The sequence below is a fragment of the Rhopalosiphum padi genome, chromosome 1 (assembly GCF_020882245.1).
Source record: "Rhopalosiphum padi isolate XX-2018 chromosome 1, ASM2088224v1, whole genome shotgun sequence".
Lineage (NCBI taxonomy): Eukaryota > Metazoa > Arthropoda > Insecta > Hemiptera > Aphididae > Rhopalosiphum > Rhopalosiphum padi.
The window spans coordinates 59,676,331-59,702,885 of NC_083597.1; the positions used below are offsets into that span (position 1 = coordinate 59,676,331).

Here is a 26,555-nt window from a genome sequence, read left to right on the forward strand (position 1 = left end):
TAAATGAATAATAAAAATAAATTATATATTATTATACGTTATTTTGGACATTAAATAACACTAAACCGAACAATAATTTTGGTTATTATTTGATCATCATTTATTTGCCGTACATCGGTATTATAAATTCAGGGTTTGGAACTTAATACGTGTTTTGTAAGGGTTGTAGGCACTTGTTTAAAACTGTATTCAAAATAAAGTACAGACATATTATGCCACACGACTGCAAACGTTATTGTTAAATAGACTTTCCTGCAGCCTATTATGTTTTTAAAAGTATATAATAATATATTTATATACAGTCAACACACATAATGCACCGTCATAGGTATGGTGTACTAAGCTCCTAACCCTGGTAAACACTAATATAAAAAATCAGTGATCAAGTCGACGATCGTTATGTTGAAATTCTTATTTAAATAGTCACACAACTTCTTAAAAAAATATATTACTTAAGTACTTTTAAAACAGTTTAAAATAGTTTTTTCATTATTGATTTAATTTGGAAACCTGTAAAATTTAATAATAATTATTTATTTACAAAAAAAAAAAACAAATAATCGTAGTTTATAAACCTACATTAAAAACAATTTACATTAAAATTTAACATAAGTTACAGATCATTAAAAAATAAATAGTAGAAAAAACAATAAATAAAATAATATTAAATATTTAAGCAAAATGTACATTTACAGTGTTTTGAACCTCTAAAAATATGAATATTGTATAGTATAATTTTTAACTAGGCAAAGGCTTAATGACAAAAATATAATCATATTATACAACTAAACAAAATATGTTAAAATTTACTGGATGACGTACCTACTAGGTTGGCGACGATACAAATGTAAATTGAACCGTCGATGTATACAACAACAATGACACCTTGGAACAAAGTTAACCGTTAAACCCAACAATAGTTTACTATTATTATACACCAGAGTTTTGATTCGTATCATTTTAATTTTGTTGTGTAGACATAGTTTATTTTAAAATGGTCTGTTAAAACTTAAATTGTACACGGGGCACAGTTAATACATTTAAATGGTAAACATACATTATGCTACGAATTTTACATATGGATATGTTTTTTTCGATGTCGTCCAATAATATAGGAGCTACTTCGCGTTGTTGAGTACTTCTTAATGGACGTTATTAATTGTAATTGGCTTGGAGGCTTTTGGAGTTTCACACATTTTTACTATTACTTTGGTAGGAACGTCTTGGCCGCCGGACGCAGTCTTCGCTGGTTCTTCGTTGTTTTTCACCGCATCCATTACACTGCTCAACAAACCGTTTTGAGTATGACCATTCATTGCCAGTGTTGAAGACATATCGTCTTCGTTATATCCGTTACTGTCGTCTTCGTCATCACTATCTTGGTCTCCCAGCAAGTTATCTTCCACCGAACTAGCCGGTGAATCTTCGTGTTGGTTGTGCGTGTCCTCCGTGTTTGCCGCTTCGTATTTTATATCTTTGAGCTCGACGGATTTATCATTGCAGGCCACGATACTGTGACTCCGTGATTTTCCCAAGCACACAGCCTTGTATACGATAGCTATAATGATTATTGCTAATATGGCCGCTGTTCCTGTTATTCCAACATTAGATTTTAGGAACTCGGCTACTTTGTTCTGGACATTTTCTTCGTCTTCCGGCGCTTGTATCGTTTGGGAGACAATTCCACGGTCCATGCTAGATCGCATAGTGGAGGAATTGCTATCAGAAGGATGAACTGTGGGTTGGATATGAACCATTACTTCCTCAGTCGGGAGGATGGTAGTTTCGTCCGCTGTATCTTTAGACGATACGTCCACGGCGGTAGTGGGTTCTACCGAAGTCGTTTCGATTTTAGGAACTATAAATGTTTCATCGACATGAGTTTTGGTGAATACTTCTTCAACTTGTGTATTATTTTTTACTTCATTAATTTGTGTATTATTGTGTATATCTTTAATTTCAGTTTGTGCTGTAGATTTAATGTCTGTCATAATAATTTCACCGTCACCGCTACCTGAACCCGAACCAGATTCATCAAATTCTTCCACAGATTGTATTGTACTTTTATCAATTTTTAATAAATGATCTTCTTGGTACATATCCATGGGGTCATCTCCCATCATTTCTTTGTCTGAACATACTTCTAACATATCACTCAATGGTTTTCCTGTATTATTACACGTTATTGAATTTCCAAATGCTACGCCCCTAGATGACAATTTTTTATCGATTTCCGAAAGTTCGCACGTACAGTTAACTGGATTTCCAGTAAGATCTATTGTTCTTAAACGTTTATATGCTTCCAAATCCTCGTAAATATATTCAATTTTGTTATGGGCAAGGTTTACAAACTTGACACCGGAAGGTCCAAATTGTGAACCGAGTACTTTGAGATCATTTTTTGTAGCAAACAAGTATTTTAAATTGGGTAAACTTTTGAAATATACACTTTTCAGTGTGGTCAACGCGCATTCTGATAAGTCGAGCTCAGTTATAGATTCAGATACGAGGAATGAAGGGCCTACAAAGAGTCTAGGATTTTTACTTAAGGACAAGAATGCCAGTTTCCGGTTGTTTGAAAATGTATTTGGGTGTAGTTTTCTTATACCCGTTCCTACAAGATTAAGTTCCACTAATTCCGGCAACCCATCAAATGCCAAATTTCCCACGTAGTGTATTGTACCTCCAGTTATATCTAGATACGTAAGCCTAGGGAAGTGTTTGAACGCCTTGTTTTTCAACATAACCGTTGACGCTCGATCAGTTTCGAAGTGAATTCGAAGAATTTTTTGTGGCCATGCGGTCGTCATTTGATCCGGTAAGTCAGTACAATTAGCTACTTGTATTCCATTCTCGGTGGTGAAACATTTGCACGGATGGGGACATGGTATAGCGGATGCACTTGCAATAAACAAGGCACACAGGACCATAAGTGCTTGCATGACTTGTGGGATCATAACTGCATTTCTTCCTGTAATAAAAAAAAAACATTTAGATGACTTCAGAATGAAATTACTACGATAATAATTTGTTATTGTATTGATTTTGTTTTTGTTCACAGATGTATCTATTTCTAGAAATTATATGCAATAATTTTACAATAATTTAATATACCAAATATATAATATATAACCATTATTCAAATGTATAATAAATTATACTATGTCGTATCATATAATATTTTATAGTAGATATTAGGAATGTTAAAAATTATTAATTAACACGACGATAATATAGATAGTATATAATCTCATAAAATAGAAAGAACAGAATACATTTATTATCAAGTTACGATGTGATTAATAAAATAATAAACGTGATAAAAATTGACGAATATTTATTTATAATATTTGGAATGCACTACATGCTTTTAGTGTCTGCCTATTTTGATATTGTTATTTAGTAGTTTATATTTTGGGTGTTAAAAATAAATTGACTGTGTTATATTTTATTACAATATGTGAAACTAAAATATTTTTAATTAAAACTAAGAATAGGTATTAGTTGTGATTTGACTAAAAAATTATTATTTAAACCGAAGTAAATACTCTTAATAATTGTATTTTGAAAAAATACTTAGATTTAAAATAATGATTGAAACTAATTAATATTATAATTATTAATGATTAATTCAAACGTGAGATATGAAATATGAGAACAAAAAAGTCGAATGTTTATGTTAAGTGATGATGTTTAGTTGTATACTTGAATAATAATTAATAATATAGCATTACTATTTTCTATGTACAATTATATCTTTGGCTTTTTAAAAACATTAACTATTCAGTTGAATGTCGTTAGCATTTTAATTTTGTACCAGAAAATAGTAATAATTTAATTATGTTGTAAAAAATGAATTGATTATTGTTATATTATTATTGATTGGTTCATTTATTTACTAAAAATGCAATAAATTACAAATTTTAATTTAATAGATAAATCATAAATATATTAAGTCTCAAGTAAACTGAATACGATTCTAGCTAACGGTAAGTTTCTATCTAATTCCTATCTTAAAATAATATTTATTTGTATGCCTAGTTTAAATAATTTAGTGTGACATATTGGCATATTGTTGATTCATGATGATACAAAATCTTTAGTAAGATTATTTACGATTATTAATAATATTATTGGCATAGTGTGTTCTCTTATTAATTCACCAATAAGAAACTGTTAAATTAATATTGTAAAAATATTAATATACTATCTATATGATATATGCTCCCAATTCGATACATTAGTATTTAGTAATATTACAAATTAATGAATAGAACTATGTTACCTGAGATGCATTTAATAATACCTTGTCATATTAAAAATATTTAACAAATTATTCTTTTTAACAGAGAATACGGACATAAATTATGTTCAATAAATAATTTAACTAACTATCTTATTTAAACAAATATAAATTACAATTTATTTTGAATATTATCAAATAATATGATTAAATATTATACTAACAAAAATGTATAGATTATATTTATTATACATTTCTTGACTATCAAATAAAACAACTACACTATACATGAGTGTATAACTTATAAAATAATAACGTAGTAGAATAAATGCATAACACCGATTGATTATTTCCGACACTCCATTTCCTCTTGTTAACATTTTACTTGTATTATTGACTATAGTTCCATAGAACTTTAATCATATTTTCTGTATTTATTCCTTTCTAATGATTTCATTTATGGTTTTACAGCGTTAATTACTATACAAATGTAATCTATTACATTATTCATAGAACATGACTAAAAATATAACCTAAACTAGCTTCAAAGATAATTATTTAGCATAAAATATATTTCTTAAAATTGTACTATGTTTGGTTTAAAAACTCTATGAAAAATTTAGTAAAATATATAGGATTGTACTTTTCAACACCACGTTAGTTTTATTAAATAATTTCAATATTATCGATTACGTTTTTCGTTTTAAATCGTGATGTAGCATTCCCTATACAATTTTGATTAATTTAATTAAATATATAGCAATAATATTATAAGTTTGTATTAATATAACAATAATTGTTATATTATTTGAAGGTAAATATTATATCATATATATTAAATTACATTGCATAATTAAATTGATCATATTTAGTAATACTATCCTATATTGTACAAATATTAATTATATCGAGGTGACGGGGTATACTGATAGGACTTAAGTGAAATGAAAATAATCTTTTAACTAGTGAATAATAAGTACACTGTAATATAGAGAGTTTATACCGAAATGTGTCTCTTGAATTACTAAAATATATTATTTTAAGATTATTTCGTGCGTTTTCATTGAGAGTAGTCAAATGGAAACCAATCGATGCCCTTAAATATGTCGCAGTGTTTCACAAGACAAGACGTATTTAAAACAGACAGTTAGCGATATTAATATTTATTATTTACGTACATAATATTATACACATACGATATCGGATTACTTTGAGATAATATACGTTGATAACATTGAGCGAACAACGAGCAGCAAACTGTAATTAATTGTACGCGTTTATTTCTCGCTACAATAAGCCTTCGGATAATATTATACTGTTGTTTCCTCGGATACAGCATAATATACGTTGCACTCAATTCTTCAAGGCGAGTATGAAAAAAAAAAATGGGTAAAACGAACACACTGATAGTTTGGTCTCCTGAAGCAATTGTGTGCAAATGTTCCGCAAAAACGCGGAACACGTGTGAAAAGTGAAACCGGTACTGGTATAATAAACCGAATTTAGTAATATCCAGTAGATTTGCATCTACGGCCGAACACGATGCATTAATTCATCACCGCCAGACAAATAGGTCGCAGCGCCTATAATATCAGCAGCCCGATCGTCGGCAACAAATTGTTTCAAATGTTTTGAAAACCGATTGTGACAAATTTTCGTACACTAACTTCCTACCTATAGCCACAGTGTACCAATACAAAACTATTGCAAAATCTCTTCTGGAGTCGAAGAACGATTCAAATTTCACCGACGTGTTGGCGAAAAAAAAACCCCGGACAGTTAACCTGATTCCGGCATAAGCGGTTTTATGACACACCGATAGTGGGTAGGGGAAATCAAACAGGTAATCGAATATTGTTTTGTCACTATGGACAAACAGCCTATATAGCATAATAATAATATATTCTGGCCATATATATTATATATACCCAGTAGTCACCAAATGGTGGCCAAAATGTTATCCGGCCCGTAGACAAGGAAAAAAAGTAATCATTATTTACAACTATAATATAATAATATAATGTTAAAAATATATACTTTGAATTTTTGTGACCGGTGAGCAATTTCCAAATTTCTAATGAGGCTCTTCAAATATATTAATTGGTGCCAAATCAGAGTAATGCTCAATAAAATAATAATATAAATAAAATATGATAAAATATTGGTTGGCTACGACGTTAGTGTTTACCAACTTGACTTCAATAAAAGGATTTGCGTCCCATTTTTGCTTTTTTCACCAACTAAAATGCAATTAGTCGAATTAGACGTGCGCTATTGTACCAGTCGAGCAACTGCTGTAACGTGTCGTCTACCTTCCATCGTTTTCCACACAGTTCACATGTATAAAAGTTTTTCCGAAACGATTTTATAATTATAAGTTTTGTCTTTTTCAAAACATAATGACCGTTACTAATTCGAGAATTTATACTTTCCGAAATACGCTAATCGTGTTTTATATTCCATACACCTTATTTATTAGTTATTTTATATGTGGACGTTAAAATATAACTTACAAAGTAATTAATAAATCATTAAAAAAATGCTTTAGAATTTACTTTAAATTAAGTGTCATTTAAATTCCAGTAGTTGTATGTCTTAAAATACTTCTATTGCAATGTTATTCGTGAATATTAGGTATATTTCATTCACTGTTAGACTATATTCGGCAGCCAAAATGTTGAGATTTCTTGTTGTTTTCAGACACATGACATGGTAACGTTTATTTTTTAAGTCTATATTCCCGAATGTTTATACGTTTTTCCCGTTTCGAAAATGACTAAAAATGTCTCATTAGGAACTGTTTCATACTTTACAATAAGAAGAGGACTGAGACAGCTCTTATACAACTACTATACTATAATGCTTACTGTTAGATTTCCATACGTCTACTTGGAGACAACGATATAATTTTAGGTATAAAAAATATTGATTGTCTGCAAGACTTTCTAAAAGACTGAAAAATATTATACTCCATTATTGGGATACAAATATTTGAAATATTTTTAAACTAGCTATAAAGTATACTCGGTTATTAGACTACCATTCCAGAAAGTTATAAAATATATAAATATATTATAGAGTTAAAATAATTCAGTGTGGTATTAGTAGGATATTTGTTGGGTGAATATTTATTTAGTATTACATTTGTCAATACAGGATCAGTTTAGTATTATATTATATAATAATAAAAAACTAAAATAAATTTAGGTACAAAATTACAACGCATAATACAAATGAGTAATTATAATTAATTATATGAATACTGAGAATTTATGTCTATTAGATTTATAACTAAAATCCAAAAGTATTAGAAATTATATGAGTCAATACTCAAGATAATATGGCACTTTTAATAAGATTAAGAAGAATTAATATAGTGATAACCTTTAAATATACCTAAATATATAAATATTTAAATAAAATATATAATATAGTGTACTATTTTATTAACTTTTATATTGTACAGCGATAAATAGGTAGGTACTGTTTGTCTAATTAAACGTTTTGAAATGTAATGGCTGTACCGATTGTAATAAAAAAATTAAATTAAATACTTGTTTATTTTATCAATGTCAACGACATGTCGGTAAGTTAAGTATGGTTTACACGTGTTTGGACAAAAATAAAAAATTATAAAATTATATCATAACAAATTAATTAAATCTTTTCATAATATATTATGATAAAATAATTTTAACAGATTAAAATTGATTACGTTTAGTACATAATAAAATAGTACTGAAATTTAGAAAATTTCATTGTAGGAAAATACAACTTAAACTTTAAGTAAGTCTTAAACGATATTATTATAAAAAAAAAAAAAAAACGAAGAAAATTATAGAAAATCGTGTATTTACACAATACAATAAAAAACAGATACACTGCAGAATTATACTCAACTACAATAATTTAAAATTGTATGATTGAATGATACTAAACAGTAATGCTTATTAAAACAGGAATAAATAACTTTACTGCACTATAATACATATTATAAAAGATTCTTTTTAAAATTATTTCCATTATTCTAATAATAACAGATATTATGCAACCTGAGCATTTGAACTAAGTATAGTAATCTAATAGTAATATGATGGCCGACTATAGTGATTTGTAATTTAAGTGGTGTTGTATTCTGAATATTATAATTTACTTGAGTATCTCATTGACGTAGGTACACATGTTTTCCATTTGTTTGCACTATATAATATACGTATAATACCTGTATGGTACATATTATTATAATATCTATTATAGTAATGTTTGAACTGTACGGGTATAGGGGGGTTATTTATCCATATGTACAATTAACAACTATAATATAGTCGAATACAACTCCAGTCTCCAGTCACTATTTAACTACTTATACAAAGCCAAATGGCATATTATTATTATTGTGTTGATGTGTTCTATGCTCGTCTGTCATTACCGCCGCCGGCGACCGAAGCACATTTAAACATACAACATAGGTCGTAGGTACGTTAAACAAAGTTAAATCATCATTTTTCTTTTTGTCATCGGCCAAAAAATACAGACTCCACCCATTGACACAATTATGTGAACCTTGGTCATATACTCATGTATTATGTTATAACTGTTATAAGTGTTTTATTAGAAATGAACAAAAATAACGTAGGTATAATTATTATAACGTAATCGTTTTGAAATCTTGTGGTTTTTATCACAGATGATGGTAGCAGATTGTGTTGTAATTTTATTTTTTCATAATTCTCAACAATTAACTAATTAAGTGTTATTTGTCTTTTGGTGAGTCGACGAGGACGAAAACTAAGTAGAATAATTTATTTTTACTTTATAATAATTAATAATTTATGCTATGCATTTGGTGTACATTACAATAGAAACAAATTTTCTCGTAGTGCAATTCTTCGTTTACTTTAATTTGTAACTAAAACAGAAATAATATTCATTGATCATACGAATGGACGGTTTGTTAGATAATATTTTTTTTTTCAAAAAAATATGTATAGAGCAGAGAAAGTACGTTAGATTTCATGATAAGGTTTATGGATTTACTATTATAGCATATTATACCGGTTAAAGAGACGTACTCGGAATTTTCTTACCAGAAAACTTATTTTTTAGCTCCCTTCCCACTTGTCTATTCATATAAATTAATTTTTTTAAATAAAAATATATTTTATTTATGCAATATAAGAAAAAATAAACACGTTTTGTACATAGTCCTTAAGTCTTTTTGTACTTTAATCTTTATTACTATATAATGTAGGAAGTACCTGTATTAATATTACATAATTTTTTATGTTTGGATGTTTTAACAAGACCAGTAAATAAAAATAAATATAAATATAACTTTTTTTTAGAAACTCTAAAGAAATTAAACTCATTTATAATGTATGATGTCTTCAAATTTTAATTTTCTAGTGAAATCTAAGGCAATTTATGTATCACTGTACCCGTATGGCAAATTCCAATTCAGCCATTCCTCATTGCTTATTCTTTACAGAAAATACATTTTTAATCTTTTTCAAAACATTTGTTTTGGTAAATTATTAATACGAGGTTAATAAAAAACGAAAGTTAAGCTCTGTAATCAACTCATAATAAAAACTATTAGGTATATTTAATTTTTCAAAAAACAATAAAATTATTTTTATATGGAATCTACTGATTTGGATTACCGAGCAGCATCATTGATTAATTTTATTTTCTTCTTCTATTATTTAAGAAGTTTTCAACAAAAGTACATTTTTCGGTATTATTTTTTGTGAACATATTTGTTTGTTGTTTTTTAACAAATGCCTGCGTATTTTCTAAAACCATCTGTGGAAGTAATTTAAAAATTGTTGTCAAATGCACACCTTAAACGCCTATCGGGTCAAGTCGACCTCACTCACACACGCAAACACACACACACACACACAAACATACACACCATTAGGCGCGTGTATACGATATGTGAAAGTCGACCCTTAAAAAACTTTTCCCATTGACTATTGCGTGCAATGCATGTATCCACGCGTCCGTCACCGATTCTGAGAACCAAATTTAATGCTGTATATTATTTTCGCGACCAATGACCACTCATCCACTATTATACATGATACGGAACTCCGACGTAGGTATATTATATACAGCAATTTACTCGTACCGTCGTGTCTACACGGGACCCGTCCGACTGGTCAATGGCAAATTTCCTAATTGGGTACAACGTTTTATGAAGAACGCACATGGGATTTTTTTTTTTATCATTATTACTATTACTATAATTCTCCTTCAAATGTATCGTTACGATAGAAGCGCATTTTTACTTTTCAGACGGTGAGCGAAATTTCTACGATGTACGTTGCCGTTTTTTTACATTTTTGTTTTGTTCTCTATATACTTCCATAAAATAATATTGTCCGAAAAAAATTGTTTTATACGCCCGCATCTGAAGGATCAATAAACTTCGCAATTTTTTTCAAAACAATGTTACACCGGATAAAAAAATAAACATAAAACAACAAAAAACCATACGATGAATATGGACCTTGAATATCATTATATATTGTTTTGTAATTCAAAACCCCTTTTGTAACCACAGTTCTATTATGATGTAGGAATATAATATGTATGAAAAAATTACGCATACCTACATACTTAAAAAATTCAGTAGGCGCTATTGTCACCAAGTTCGTTAAACGCACATTGTACACATTTGCATAGAACGTCTAGATTTTAAGTTTTTGTGATAGTAAAATACACGCGATTTTCATGTTCATTATTATTTCACTTAATTTGTTGGGTGTGTCTATGATTAAGAAAACAGACAGAGAACGAGACTTTTGATTTATGCCAACTACAGTGTTCGATTGCATTTAAAAAAAAAGTACGCACCTACAGTCACTTTTCTGCCCGATAATTATTATCCTTCAGTGGACGACATCATCATGGTAAGTTAGATTCGCCTTTTTTAACATGCTTATCATTATAAATGTGAACGTATGTTGGTTACTTTTTACACTAAAAACATATAATAAGATATATATTGTGAAACGGTTTAGATACTCATATTGTGTTGTTAATCTCGATTCTTGTATACTTAAGTGAAGTACATTTAGGGTAGGTAAGTATGTAGTATATTGAGACATTTCTAGGCCGATTTCGAAACGAGAATACCGAATTTTTTATACCTTATCATTAAGTCGGTGTTACTAGCAGATTACAATACGATTAGTGGTGTGGCCATGAATAACTGACGAGTACCGGTGGTTAACCAAAACGTCAGTGTGTTTATGCGTGCTCGTAATGTCCATTCACACCATCAAAAAAAAAAAAGAAGTAATTTCTAGCTATAACTTTTCTAAAAATATTCAACTTCTGATGGATTTATTATGCTTTAATTTTTATTACAAGTCTTGAAAATGTAATTAGATTATCGAACAAAAGACTGTAACACATACAATATTATTAGATATTTTTTAGTAAAATCTAAAACCACGGTTTAATCATAGGTCAAAATTTTAAATTGTTCATCATCATTAGCAATATAATTTTTATCGACATGTACAATAATTATTTTCAATTATTATCGAAATAATATTATAGGTATAGTATTCTTAAACTTAATATTTTTTACAAGTCATCAACAATTTTGTTAAGTCACTTATGGATAATAACAGTGTGGCTGGTATCAAAATGCTTAATTGTAACGCATTTTGATTTTTGTCCTTCGGAATATTTTACGAGTGAGGCTAGTCGTAAGCATTAAGATATTATACCTATAAATAAATACATACAAACGTAGGTACAATACAAAAAGTATTGAAGAAATCGTATTTTTTCTTATGGGTGTATAATGGATGTGTGTATGTACTTCAAACTGTTTTTAACATGTTACACTCACAAAAGTACTTATTTCAAAGTTAATATATTATGACGTTATACTGTAGCTGATCGTTAAGGAAAAAATATTATATCGTATACCGTTGATCATATTATGCTGGTTTTTTTTTCGGTAAGATTTAATAGTTACAAAATGTTATGCCTGGTACTGTAATACGGGTAGCTCAGAAGTTAACAACACAAAAATCCAGGTTTTATGTATAATTTTAACCCATAAAAAAAAAAAAAACAAAAATACAAACAGACATGCATTTTACTTGTATTTCCGTAAAACTCACAATCAGACCACCTAGATCGTCAGCGTGTATAATACAACATAACAATCTATAAAAAAAAAAAAAATAGAGGACAAAATTGGAGAACGAAAAAAAAATGTAGGAGTCTTTATTGTCTTCGTCTGGTTCGTCATTATAAGGAGAGGGTGGTTGAGAGAAGAGTACATTGAAGCATATTAAACAGGATTGCTATCATGGTAACCGGTTGTTTGTTACATCTCAGGCAGACGGGTAGCTGTCATACATATTGTACGAGTGCGTCATAATGTACCCGGTTAGTGGTAACTGTCGTCGCCAACACGAAAGTAATCGAAATCGAGATGAATTCTTCTACGAGTGAACTCATTCTGAGGTGTTTAGATTCCCCCGTGTGCTTTGTTGTTTAACGTAAATAACGTAAAATCTATTAAAAATCTTTAATCGCGATGACTAATACATAATCAAAACAAAAACATATATTAAGTACTTGAATATAATTATTCTAATATTGCCATTGAGGAATGAAGGATTTCATAATGATTTTCCTTTTATGCGACAGTGTTTATTATTACGGTGGTATAACTCTTTATATCTACAATGTCCTTGGGGTAAGTTAGTACGTATATTATTGCACCCGTGTTGCCATTTGTTTTACTTTGGTCCGTTCCAACGGAGTCAAAGTGAAATTATCACAACATGTATCTAGTTATTATTCTAGGTAAAAACATTGTGTGGGTATTAAAACTAAAACAACACTTCAATACGTCAAGAAAACATATAGTGGTAAAATAAAAAAGCAGTGAGTTATTCGTTGTGACTATAAGCCGAACCCATAGTAATGTTCTTGTATTATTATACGCGTGATTGGGGAAAAAAAATCTGTAGAGCTCGATATCTATGATGTTAACAGTATCATTGGCTACAAGAAATTTATACTTGTCGCACTCAAATTGGCACAAGAGCAAACGAGTGGAATTTATTCGGTATATTGTTTCAAGACTTAAAAAAAAAAGTATCATTTATATAGTAGTATAAAAACGTTATACTAGATAAACTTTTTAAAAACAAATCGCTTTTAATTTCAAGTTTCTTTAAATATAAATTTAGAAAAAAGCAAATTTTGAATTCGTTTAAAAATACACAAACCCGTTTAACTGGTTAATACATAAGATTTATTTATTTATTATGATTATTTTTTTTTTATGTTTGATAGTTTCATGAAAATTAGTTGTTTAATATGTATGTCAAGGTAGCATAAATCAATGTTCTACACTATATATTTTTAAATTCTATGAAATAATATTATTATCTGTTTAATATATAGTTACGTCTACGTGAGTGATGAATAAATTCATTCATTTTAAACAATTATTAAAGTAAAAAAACAAACATAACAATCTATTGAAAATCGTAGCATCTACTTTACTATAACTGAATTGATATTCCATTTAAAATATCAATATTGAGAATTAGCGATAATATAATAATCTTACAAATTATTAATTTGTATTTTTATTAACGTCAGTATAATAATTTTCTGTAAATAACGTATCATATTATAATATATGTACTATGTTGTATTTGCATGTATTATTATTACTGATTTTATTGACAACAATATCAAGTTTTCTCGGATAACGAGAAATTAGTGTATATACATGGAAGTAGTTGACATTCGGTATTAAATATAATACGATTTGGAACCAATTTATTTTCAATGACACGAAATAAAATGTAAATCTATTTTTTCGATCAGTCTTAAACCTATCATAGTTCTTGATAGCTACTAAATTCTAAATGAATGAGAAAATTTCATTATTTAATTTACTCCATAATAAAGTTGATAACTCTTATCAAAAATAATTACTACCCATATAAATTTAATTAAATTATATTTTTATTTATATTTGTTATAAACCTGTAATTATTAAACTATATATTAATTAAGTATATTAGATATTAATTTCACGATCGTTATAATATATTCATATATTTAAAGGTTATATCATGGTGAATTTTCAAAACAGAATACTTTATTGATTATAATTATTAAAATTTAATCATAAAAAATATTTACCTTGTTTTTAATTTGTTGAGAGTAGAATTACTTATCTTATACTAAAACTTGATTATTCAAGTACTCAACGACCTTTGTATAAACAAATATAATATAGTAATTATAATTGAAAACTATTGTATGAACTATGAACTGCCGACGTTGGAAACTCATACTAGATTGAGACAATCGATTAGTAATAACTATGCGACGTGTTATCAAATGACCCCCAAAAAATAATCATCATATTGATTAAAATAATAATGATAATAGTTGAAAAATCACGTAGTCAAGGTAAATAATCATCAAAATTGGTATAACATGTGTTTAGTGTAAAAAATGTAAAGAAACGTCCGAAAACCACAACAATTGTTTTAAATCTTTTGGCACATAAGGTATCTAATTATATTATTATTATTATCATCATGTTTTATTGTAATACATGCCTTTCAATATAATAGATACAACTGACACATTGATTTCCTTGTCTATCAATAATTTGTACACAAAATTATACACATCTGCAATTATATTATTGCATAGTTATTTTATTTAAATTAATCACATATATAATTGTACAGGAGTAAAGAATTTTCTATAGACGCAATCTAAAATTTTAAAAATGTTACTTTATGTTTCTTATAAGGTAATGTTAAATATTATGCTGATAAATATAAGGTGCATTATTAAAATACATCTATTCTTAAGTTACAAAAAGGACTTCTAATATATATATTATGAATTATTGAACCTCTTAAAAGCCGTAATTTATTTTTTATTAAATTATTTAATAGACTTTTTATAATATTACAAAAACAGAAATTGTATTATAGAGAATAGTTATCAAATATTGTTAGATCAAATAATTTAAATAAACTAAAAATAAAAATAATGAGTTAAAATTACGAAACATATTGATTTCAGTTCTTGAATTTTCGAAATGACTATGATACTCGTTAAAATATTTTTATAGACAAAAAAGATTTTAATAAATTATTTTTATCAGTAGAAAAAGTAAGTTATTTTTATCATAATATTCTAAAAAACTATTGAAACATAAATGATTATGACAAAAGAACTATGAAAAAAAAGTGGTTAGATAATTGGGAGCACACAAGTGTTTCCAATCATCTTATCTTGAAAAAGCCATAATAATAATATGAATTACGTTCTGGACCGAATTGCTTTGCTTATATTTTTTAGAGGTTTCTATAACGACTTATAATTTTCACCAGCTTATATAATAAGTTATTAGTTATTAGTTATTATAATTGTTTTTTTTTATTCTAATCTTCGAATTATGAGTGTTTTTTAATTGGTTTTACGAATTTTTATTTAATTTTATCTTTTATATACCTATTATTATATAAAACGTATGACCAATAACAACATATTTATCATATATGTGTTATATAAGTTCCAATATGTAAAAAAAACACTAATTAACGAAGTATAATAAATTGTTTATATAAAGATATTAAGCTGAACATTTAACTTACTTCAATTATATCTAAATCAATTGCGAAAATCATTTATGGCTTAGATGATACAAAATAAAAATTACTCAAATCGAATCTCAGACACAATTTATTTTAAAAGGTACATTTATACCTAACTTGGAATTAGTCAAAATGAAATTTGTATGCACTGAATACATTATTATACACAATACGCCTACTGTAATAATCATGTACAAATTATATTTTTTTAACTGTTCATAAGAATAATCTTAATAAAAATGATAACGCAATAATTGTCTAAAAAAAATATAGCATATAAAATCGTGTAACAATACAACATGAATTAGATTACGAGACCACTTTTCATTCTATTATGATTCCACGAATCCTATACCCCATCTGTAATAGGTTAAACATTTTACAAATTTGAAAGACGTTGAAGTAAAAATAGTAAAAACAATGTTTCATGTTTATTAGATTCGTATGTATTTTTATTGATATAAAATGTATTAGTGATTTAAGACAACTACGAGTAACTATTCTGTATATAATATATACTTATAAACATTTTTTAAAACAATTGTAAATTGTATTTGAGTAACCAGTCATGAACATGTAACTTTTATTCGTTACTATAATGCACAATGACCTACCAGGCATGCTCGTTTATTCAAGCATATTAATTCCAATTATTTAGATTTATTTTTATCATTTAAGGTATATTCTATTAGAAACTTGTAATTCTATTACAAATATGTATTATTGAATTTATTATACTAAGAAATATTTACAATCATAAAATGTTGATAGATTAATATTAATTATTCAATTTTTCGAATCATCATAATCATACCTTTTAAATTCATAATAATCTACCTATTTAAAAATAATAAATCCATCAGTATACTAAAATATTCCAAAGAACAGAATTTTATTATATTAATTATTAAAAAAAAAAAAATCGGAGAAGGAGGGTGAACATGCGTAATGAATCACTCTGTATATTATTGTTACACTTGTCGTTATTACTTTTAAAAACAAAATAATTTTATATGGTTGCTAAACTGGATTAACTTTTCTAGTCGTTAATATTAAACATCAAAAGCCATTTTTGCTTTCACTAAACATCCGATGTTGACGTAAACCACAGATGTCGATGAATTGGAATTTATCAGCGAAAATTCCAATAGAATTATTTTTATTTTAGATTTTGTCACGTTTAGGATGAAAAATGTTATGAGCCCTCAAAAAATGTACATAATATATGAACAATCTTTGTATTCGTATTGTATGTTACATTCAGAAGCGACTTTCAGTTTTCATCGAACAAAAGACTAAAGACCATATGTGCACGCGCAAAACTATATAGTATATACATATATGGTATATGATAATATATATGGTCCGCCTACGGGTCCGTTTTCCTGTGTGCGACCTAACAGGACAATGCGGGTTTTCGAGTTAATTGAATATTTTACATGACCAGATGGTACTTACAACACTCGTATATTATATGATATGGAACACAGACCACGTAAGTCTTGGTTTCTAACCCCCTCGCCGTACCAACCCCTAAAAAAAAAAAATAATGATTAAGGTCAAATGTCATCCGTTTTTCTGTCATCGCAAGAAGATATTACAACTTTGTAAGTACCCATATTATATATATATACATACACATATATATATGAGGAAAACGTGAGAAAACTTGATTGTGTGGGATATGATATTCTCGTAATAAATTGCCATACAGGGTGACCGAAAACACGTGTAAAGGGACCGCCTTAAGTGTTTAAAAGGGCATGACTACATGTGATGTATTTCATATAATACTATAATGTACATGCATGTATATTATAAGAATATGCATATATATATAATATGTTTCCTGTTGTAAATCATTTGCTCGTTTCCCACTGTCGTCGGTTGCCCGTGGTCTACTATATCAATTATGATATTATAATACTTAGTTTTTTTCCGCACTATCCACTACAACGTAAACCGGCCTTGTTAGTTAAGATAAATTGAATTTAATTACATAATCGTCAGGAATCGCACCCTCACCTTAGCAGCCAAACTATTACCAACGCAACCGTTGACAACGATAATTTATTATTTAATTTTTTGACCTAACGTAATAACATAAACCGTAGGAAAGTTTCTTTCAGACGGAGTAGAGATACATCTACCTGATATTCTATTATGTTACCGTATGCATGCTTATACTACTATGAGATTATATCTACCTGTTATCTGTACTATAAGCTCCAAAGACTTAAACGATTGTTGACAACAGAAAATTAATATATACTAATTTTGCCACACTTAAGCATATTATACAGCTATAATAATATGCTATTCATTTTTTTATCGGGATTCAAGATACATAATATATGCGTTTTACGTCATATATTTTAATAGTTTAGGTATACGAATTATAGTAATAGATTTTGATATCAAAAAAATACTTAGTTTTGTTATGGGTAGGTACTAGTTAAGTTTTTCAATACATTAAAAAATCATATATTTTTTTTTATTATTAAATTAAGCAGATCAGGTTTTATTTTTTTATTATTTTTTATCGCTAAAAATAATTAATTAGGAATATATAATTCATAAAAAAAAAATTCAATTAATATTAAAGAATATAAAACACTAAAATTAGAATTTTTTAGAAACTTAAGCACAAGTACCGACAATAGAAGGTAACGGAACTAAAAATAATTATTATTTGTAGTGTTGCTCTTAAAAAATACTTAAATGGTATTATGTATAATATTTCTAAAAATGCGCAACAATTCAGCACGTAAATCGTGAACTACAAAGTGTAGGTACCCTGCGGTATAATCGCAAAAACGATTTTTAGTAATTGAGTTAAATGCACGTGTCTAGATATTTTGTGGAGCAATGATTTTAATTGAATAATACATGCATACTGCACAGAGTATGCCATTAGTTTGTTCATCAGCCAGTATGATTGATAGGTACCTCAAGGGGTATTTTTCAATGTTAATTGATGAAGTATAAAGGTTGCGCTCGCGTGTTTGTATATTGATTGACTACGGTACATATTTAAGAGGACGTCAGCGCAATATATTTTGTTTTCTCTCTCTGGGCCAAGCGCAATATAGAAAATTTGTGTTCAGCAGAACCAAACATATGTTATTAGCTGTTATATTAGAGTGAATTTGACCTATAAAACTTGGAATTAAAAATATTACCTGTGTTTGTATATTGGTTTAGTTTTATTATACTTCAATTTTTATACAATTTATGAGTATATAAAATATTAAAGTTAAATTTCATAATATTCGATTACCTCTAATTTTAAAGCTAATACAATTGATTCTACTGAATTTGAATTTAGTAAATTAAACGTGGTTAAGAGAGAAAAAACAAATAATGCGCTGACATCTTTTTAAAAACTATATTGTTAACCAAAATGGAAATAACGTACAATTTAAACACCAAATTATTTTATTTTTTAAATAATTTAATTTTTACGGTTATAATATGATATTAGTAATATTTATTTTGTATAAACAAAAATATACAAAAGTTTTTTTCCCGAATTCTATGAAAATGTCTAGCACCATTGACTATTATATATTATGATTTTCCCTACGTGTTAAGTGTAGGTGTGACGAGTTCATTTTACAGTCGTGAAAATATAGATCAAAATTAGAAATGTTGTTTTGGCTCACATTCTGACTACATACTACAATTTTATTATATTATATTATGTTACCACACCCATACATTTTTTTGAAATGGTAGTGGATTAATGGATAATAAATTATACCCGGGTCATTTTTATCCCCTACAATTCATCAGATAAAATTCGGATATCAAACTAAGTAGAAAGGTTATCGAAATACAAAATACATCCCTCAATATATACGATATACCTTATGCGTATACAATAGAATCATAATTTATATTACCTGAATCGTGAGTTTTATATATACGTATACATGGCGTCATTGTCACTTTCATCGTATGTTAAAGGGACGGGAAATGGGTGCGACTGGTATTATTTCAGTCCAACCATTTTTATTCTGCATTTATACTGAAATACCTAAACGCTTTTGTTGTCTAGACGATGGATTGTGTGTAAAGAATTGGATAGCTAAAAGTAAAAATACCATTAAATCTAATGTCTGCAAAATTTCAGCTAAAATTATAAGACGTGTAATATCCTATAAAATTGTTTTTAATAATTTATTTAAACTTCAGTAACTTTTTAATGTTTATCTAGGAATGTGAAATATTACATTAATTAAATTGTGGTAATTAATTGATTTCAAAATTAGATATAATAACCTAATGACAATAATACCTAATTATTATTATTATTACTAAAAGAAAGTATGACAATATTTAATTTAGGATTCAATATTTTTTTTTTAGTTTTATTACATTCGAATAGTTCGGGAAGTAAGATTTGCAATGACTATTATATTGTTTGTTTTATTTAAATGAGTTTACTGAATGTGATGAATTATGGTTCAAATTTATATACCTAGACAAGTGAAAATTATGTGGCAATAAATTGGCATATTCTGACGGTGTAATAATAGTGTAATAATAACGAATTGCACTAACTCAAGACAAGCTAGCTATTTTATAGCATAAACAATTGTTACTTTCATTGAGCAGTCATTGAGTAATTATTGTCTCCTTTATCGTTTCGAATGCCTTTATATTTTTAGAAAGGAAAAAATCTATTCAAATAAATGTGTATAAGTATTAAGATTTAAGTATTAAGATATATATTTAAATACATTTAATGAAATTATTAATAGTTTCAAATTATATTAGTTAATCTCTTCATTTTAAATGTACCTATATGAATTGTGAATACATACCTAATATTAACATTTAGACATATCGATGACACATACAATTATAAATTGTTGACTGTTTTCATAGTTCAAAACTCTACGAGTGATATTTCAATGTAACACACAATTGTAGGCTACTGAATAGAAGTGAAACGGTTAAAGTACAATATATTTTTAAAATGTTATGAACCGAAACAAAAAGTGACACGAGCTTAGCATGATAACATGTAATCACAATGTGTGGAAGCAGTGAAAGATTTAATTTTTTACGTAATCGTATTTCTAAAACACAAAATTCACGTATACAAGCCTAAAAACATCACATTTTTTTAATACTTAATATAATTGTCTGCTTAATCATATACTAGTCGTTGCGTTTGATATTAACCGTAAACGCTAAATTATATCTATATATGCTTACTTTTTTGTACATTAACCTATGCACCTACTATATCATATATTATTATGTTTATGGAATCTTGATATTTCTGGCGGTGTTTTTACTATAGAAATGTATTAGATTATTTTCTTTGTTATGCATTTATTAGTTTTTAATATTTTCACCAAAAAGTTGTTATCGGTACAGTATATTAAATAATATTTCATATTTAACTTTACACGTATGATACACTTGATCATGATATTCAAATGCTTCGAAAAATGAGAACAAAAATTGTAAACTAACAGAACTTTAATAATTATATTCCTACCGTAAGGTAACTTAACGTTTAGTAAATTAACAAACGTATGGAAAATAATTTTTTTAAACTACTTTAATTATGCTTGAATATAAAAATTAACTTATTTAATACATTTTATAAGATATTATTCTGTTACGTAACTATTTCCAAGTATGTAATTCTAGATCCTTACATAGATAAATGTTTAAAATATTAAATTATAATATTATGACGTATGTACTCGTTTATTAGATATCAAGGTATCCTTTAATATTATAAATGGATTCATGAAAAAACCACATAAACAAACTAAAATCAAAATATAAAGAGATACAAAAAAAAAAATCAAAAAAAAATAAGAAAAAAAATACTTGTATATTTTATCATTATGCCATGCTATTTGGTATACATAAATAAATTTAAAAAAGAGTTGGGTACACAAAAAAATATATATATTCTTAAATATTCTTTAATTAATTAAATGAGCATTTTTATAAATATATTTTTTACTAGGAATAATAATTAGAGCTAAATATCATAAAAATTGAGTTTTTATATTTATGGTTTTTTTCATCTATCTAATAATAGGTATATGATGCTAATGTCCCGTAATATATGGTCTATTATCTATAATATCTCACATAGTTAACACCGAATATATTTTTAAAAAACACCTCGACACACTTTATATAACAGCTCATAATATATGAGTTATTATTTTTCCATAGCTTATACGTATATTTTACCTATAATTTATCCAGACTTCCGATTTAAGGTCTAACTATGATTTAAATTGCTGTACCTATGCGTATACCTACTAAATTTTAACATTAAAAATTGCATTTCCCATTAACTCAATATAATAAATATTTTAATAATGTTAGTATATTATCATAGTTCATAACATATGTATATGCCTTTGTTATACAAAATATTTATATACATAATTGGTGAATTATTTTGTGAATTCAATATTAAATTAACCACGAAACAAAAAATTCTACTTAACCAGTCAAAGTTTTAATAGGCCAATGAAATTATCATTTTGAACCAAGAGAACAAATTGAAATTTGGCGGTACCATAAAAATTAAATTGCTGATCATAATTAAAATACATGACAACAAGCACAGTGTAATTTATTGTAATGTGTAGTATTTATATCATAAACTCATGAAGATTATATAATAATGTATATTATTATTTAATCATTTATACGATATTCGTTGAGCAGGTTTTCACTCAAAACAAGGTTAAGGTCACAATTGGGGAAATATACTTCCTGCTTAGTACACAATTTATTTTATCAAATCAAATTTAACGAACATACGTATTTTAAGGTTAAACTTAGTTTTTTATCAAGCTTAAAACTATATACTTTTACAACTAATAAAAAGATTTTATAGATTTGTTAAAACATGATATATTAATCAATATACTTATAACGTTTAGGTATATTATAAACCGTAATATTTATCATTTATAAGTTGGTGAAGTAACTAGAATAAAATTCACTAGTTTGGCAGACCGGGGCGCATTTATTTTGGCACCCCTTTTCACCACCCGCTCATGAAAAACTCACTAACCTTGCCAATATAATATTTTAGCTTTTTTAATAATAATACACTTAATTTACTTTACTCAGCAATCAGCAGCCCTCCTAAATATTTTCAATCGAGTCATCTGTTACAAGTAGAAAAAACTTAAGGTTGAAATGCCATTATACTTGTAGAGTACTCACAAAAATTCGATTAAAATTAATTATTATAAAAGAACATTTCGTTTCTTAAATTTAACTGTGAACGATCAAATCGACTAATTGTAGGTATAGGTTTTTACATTTCAAGCATTGGAAACTCGTGATAATTTACTAAAACTGCATGTTTGTTTATTATACGATTGATAGTTTTTCACTGTATCTTTAAAATTAGTGAAACCGGAAGATAAAATACGTAAATTGTAACTTTTCCAAAAATCCTTGACCATGGTAAAAAGTGCCAACTATTGTCGTTGGCATATTTAATGGTTTTAATAGCCGGCCTTTATTCATTCGTTTAAAATTGTTCTAATTTTAAATCTGTCTCAACAATGTTTTGTAATGTAGGAAAGTACAAGTTACTCAAATGATAAGTGTGTAAACCGAAGTCTTACTTATTAGTTTATTACCGTCGTATTGTCAAAAATAAAAAATAATAATTGAATTTAGAATTTATAAAATCAAACGGAGGTAACGTACTATAGTTTATCGGTTTTCGGATTATATATGTTATGTTTGAATTTGAAACGAAAGAAATCGTATCACACTTAATGTACTCTCGTCGTTTAAATGTGTTAACAACTCGAATAATATTAATAACAATATCATACAGCACATAACATATATAGTCATAACCGGCGGAGAGAGCGCAGGGAAAAAAAGTACCTGTGTCGTAAAAATAACCGTTGCATCGGAACGCGCACAGCCGCAGCGTTGGTACTGCGAGCAGTGCACCAATAATAAATTCGCACATAAAATGCCAAAAAATTCGCGGCAGAGTGAGCATTTCGGGAGAGAGACAGAAAAAGGAATGTCGAGCGCTCGACGTGTATACCTACCACAATATTATATTAATAATTAACACTACGACGACAATAATAATATGATATTTTAGGAAACACGCGTGGCGTTTATGATAATAATATGTCCGCGTAGGTATTACGATACATCATAACAATTTATAACTGTTACTCACCGGAAATATAATGTGTTCCCAGTACCTCAACCGGCCGGACAAATCCTTATCTTCGTCGTCTTCTACTGTGGCTCGCGAATGCGAATAGTGCGATAGTGATATTAATGTTATTATTGTGAATTTAAAATATTTTGCGACTGACCGCGAAAACGCTGGCACCTTGTGTGCGGCGCGTGCGGCGACGTCGACGGCGGCGTACGGTATGGGCGTACGTTTTGGCGCGGGCGCGTGTGACGCGAGACAGACGCGGACGGACGGACGGACGAACACACGCGTTCGAGCGATATGGGATGCGATTATTTTGACCCTACAGACTACGGTGGCGGTGGCGGCGGCGGCGGCCGGGCAGCGTCGGTTACGGTCGGTGGTGGGTTCGGGCTCGCGCGCGTCCGGTACGAAAAACGTGAATCAACTAGTGGTGGCGGCGGCGGCGGCGGCGATGTGGTGTCGCGGTCGAAAAATTACGATCCCCCCGGAACGCGGCGGGCGGCACGAGATTTGTTTTTTTCCTACGCGAGACGCGCTTGGTCGTGTGTGCGTTTTCACCTCCCCGCGTACGCTGTTGACGGTCGTCGTCTGAACCGGCGGCGGCGGCGGCAGCGGCGCGACCTTCGCTGACCCTCGACCGCAGCGCTGTCTGCCGCCGCCGTTAAACTTTTGTCACGTGCGTCTCATTACAATAGTCGTAAAGGTATATAATAATAAGAGGAGTATTATAAGCAATATATACTCTCGTTTTGTACGCGATCGCATTGTTATTATTATTATTATTATCATCGTCAACGTCACTATTATATTATAGTGCATCGACGCCACGCCGGCGACCTACGTAAAGATGAACAGTATTTTCCCACCAACTTTCCGGGGACACCTCATCATCTCGTAATACTATTATATCCCGAGAATTTTACTTGAATCCGCCGCGAGATCGACGTTATATCATACGAATGGCATTACATTGTTATGCAAACACACATTATACAATATTATTATCTTGCGACAGGTGTCATTCTGCAATTATTGCTATATTAAGCGCATCAAAGCTTAAAGCTTATAGGCACTGCTAACATGAAACGTAATTAATTCTGTATTGCTATATTTTTGTATTAGTCTGGTCAAATTTTTTCGTTGGTCAATTCATAATTAACAACTAATATAGCCGACAAAGATAAAAGCAACAATAATTAGATTAATAATTAATAACAATTTAAATGTATTAATGTATTATTTAATTAAAACTAAAAATAGTTTAAGTCATTTAAGGACTAATTTAATTTAAAAATAAGATTATTATTTATTAATTATTATAATTATTATGGGATTATGAGTTGTGATCATAGTATATTAAAATATATTATAATTATAGTATAGGAGTAGGTATACATAATAGATAAATATATATCCGGTGTTTTAGAGAATTTTTTTAAAACTATAATACACAGTTTACCTATTACATCTATTTCTGAGATTAACAAAAATTGCTTGACAAACCATGATAATATGAACTGGTGTTTTAGATTTGGAGCAAGAGATTCATATTTTATTAGTGTTGTGCACGAGACAATGTTTTATTTCCTTAAGTATTTCGTGTTTTTATCATAACGTTGTTGTAACAAACAGTATCATATTTTAAATCCGTTACTGTTTTTTGAATAATTAATTTAATACATAGGTATAAGAACTGGAAAAACGACAAATACAATTTATGAGCACATTTATATTTAATTTTTAACAAAAATTTAACTATATTGTGAAATAAGCAATGCTCAGAAGTGTTCCGATTAGAACAATAATTGAATGTTTAAGAGGACGTTATACCCGAATGTCTCTCTTACTAATGTAGATCATAGCAAATTTGCATTCAGCAGAACACATTTTGTGATGTTAGCTTTAATATTAGAGTAAATCTACCTATTATCAAATTTAAAGGTAAGAATATTATCTAGAAAATGTCATGTGCTTTTATTGATATTATCATTTTAAAGTAAAAGTACCTTTAAATTAAAGGTATATTCAATATTTTGAAATAGTGTATACAGTAAAAAATAATAAAGATGGTATCGAAAAATATTACTTAAATAGGTGTTTATACAAATGGAATTTTTTGATTCAACGGATTTACTAACAATATATGTATACAATATACGTCATGTACTACATTGCAGCAATCTGTAAGTTATGATTACTATATTTTGTGAAATATTAAAATTATAAATCAGAGTATTACTTATCTAATAAAATCTCGAGTGAGTTGTGAGTGTACTCAGTGGTATATCTACGATTTTCCCAGGGGAGGGGGAAATATACACAATTTAAACGATATAGTTATATATTTCATTATACACATTAATTAATAATATTATTAAACACAATATACAATATACACGTTGCATGTAAACAAACATTTGTCATGTGTATG

General features: G+C 28.2%; 1 protein-coding gene across 1 annotated transcript; it reads right to left on the bottom strand.

Annotated features, from left to right (window-relative positions):
- LOC132930883 (uncharacterized) lies at positions 1-24,683 on the bottom strand. The gene is made up of 2 exons (XM_060996984.1): positions 24,137-24,683; positions 1-2,971 (listed from the first exon to the last, which is right to left on the bottom strand). Exon 2 carries the CDS (start codon positions 2,955-2,957, stop codon positions 1,143-1,145), a length of 1,815 nt encoding a protein of 604 aa, XP_060852967.1. The 5' UTR covers positions 2,958-2,971; positions 24,137-24,683; the 3' UTR covers positions 1-1,142.
- Between the last annotated feature and the right edge of the window lie 1,872 nt (positions 24,684-26,555).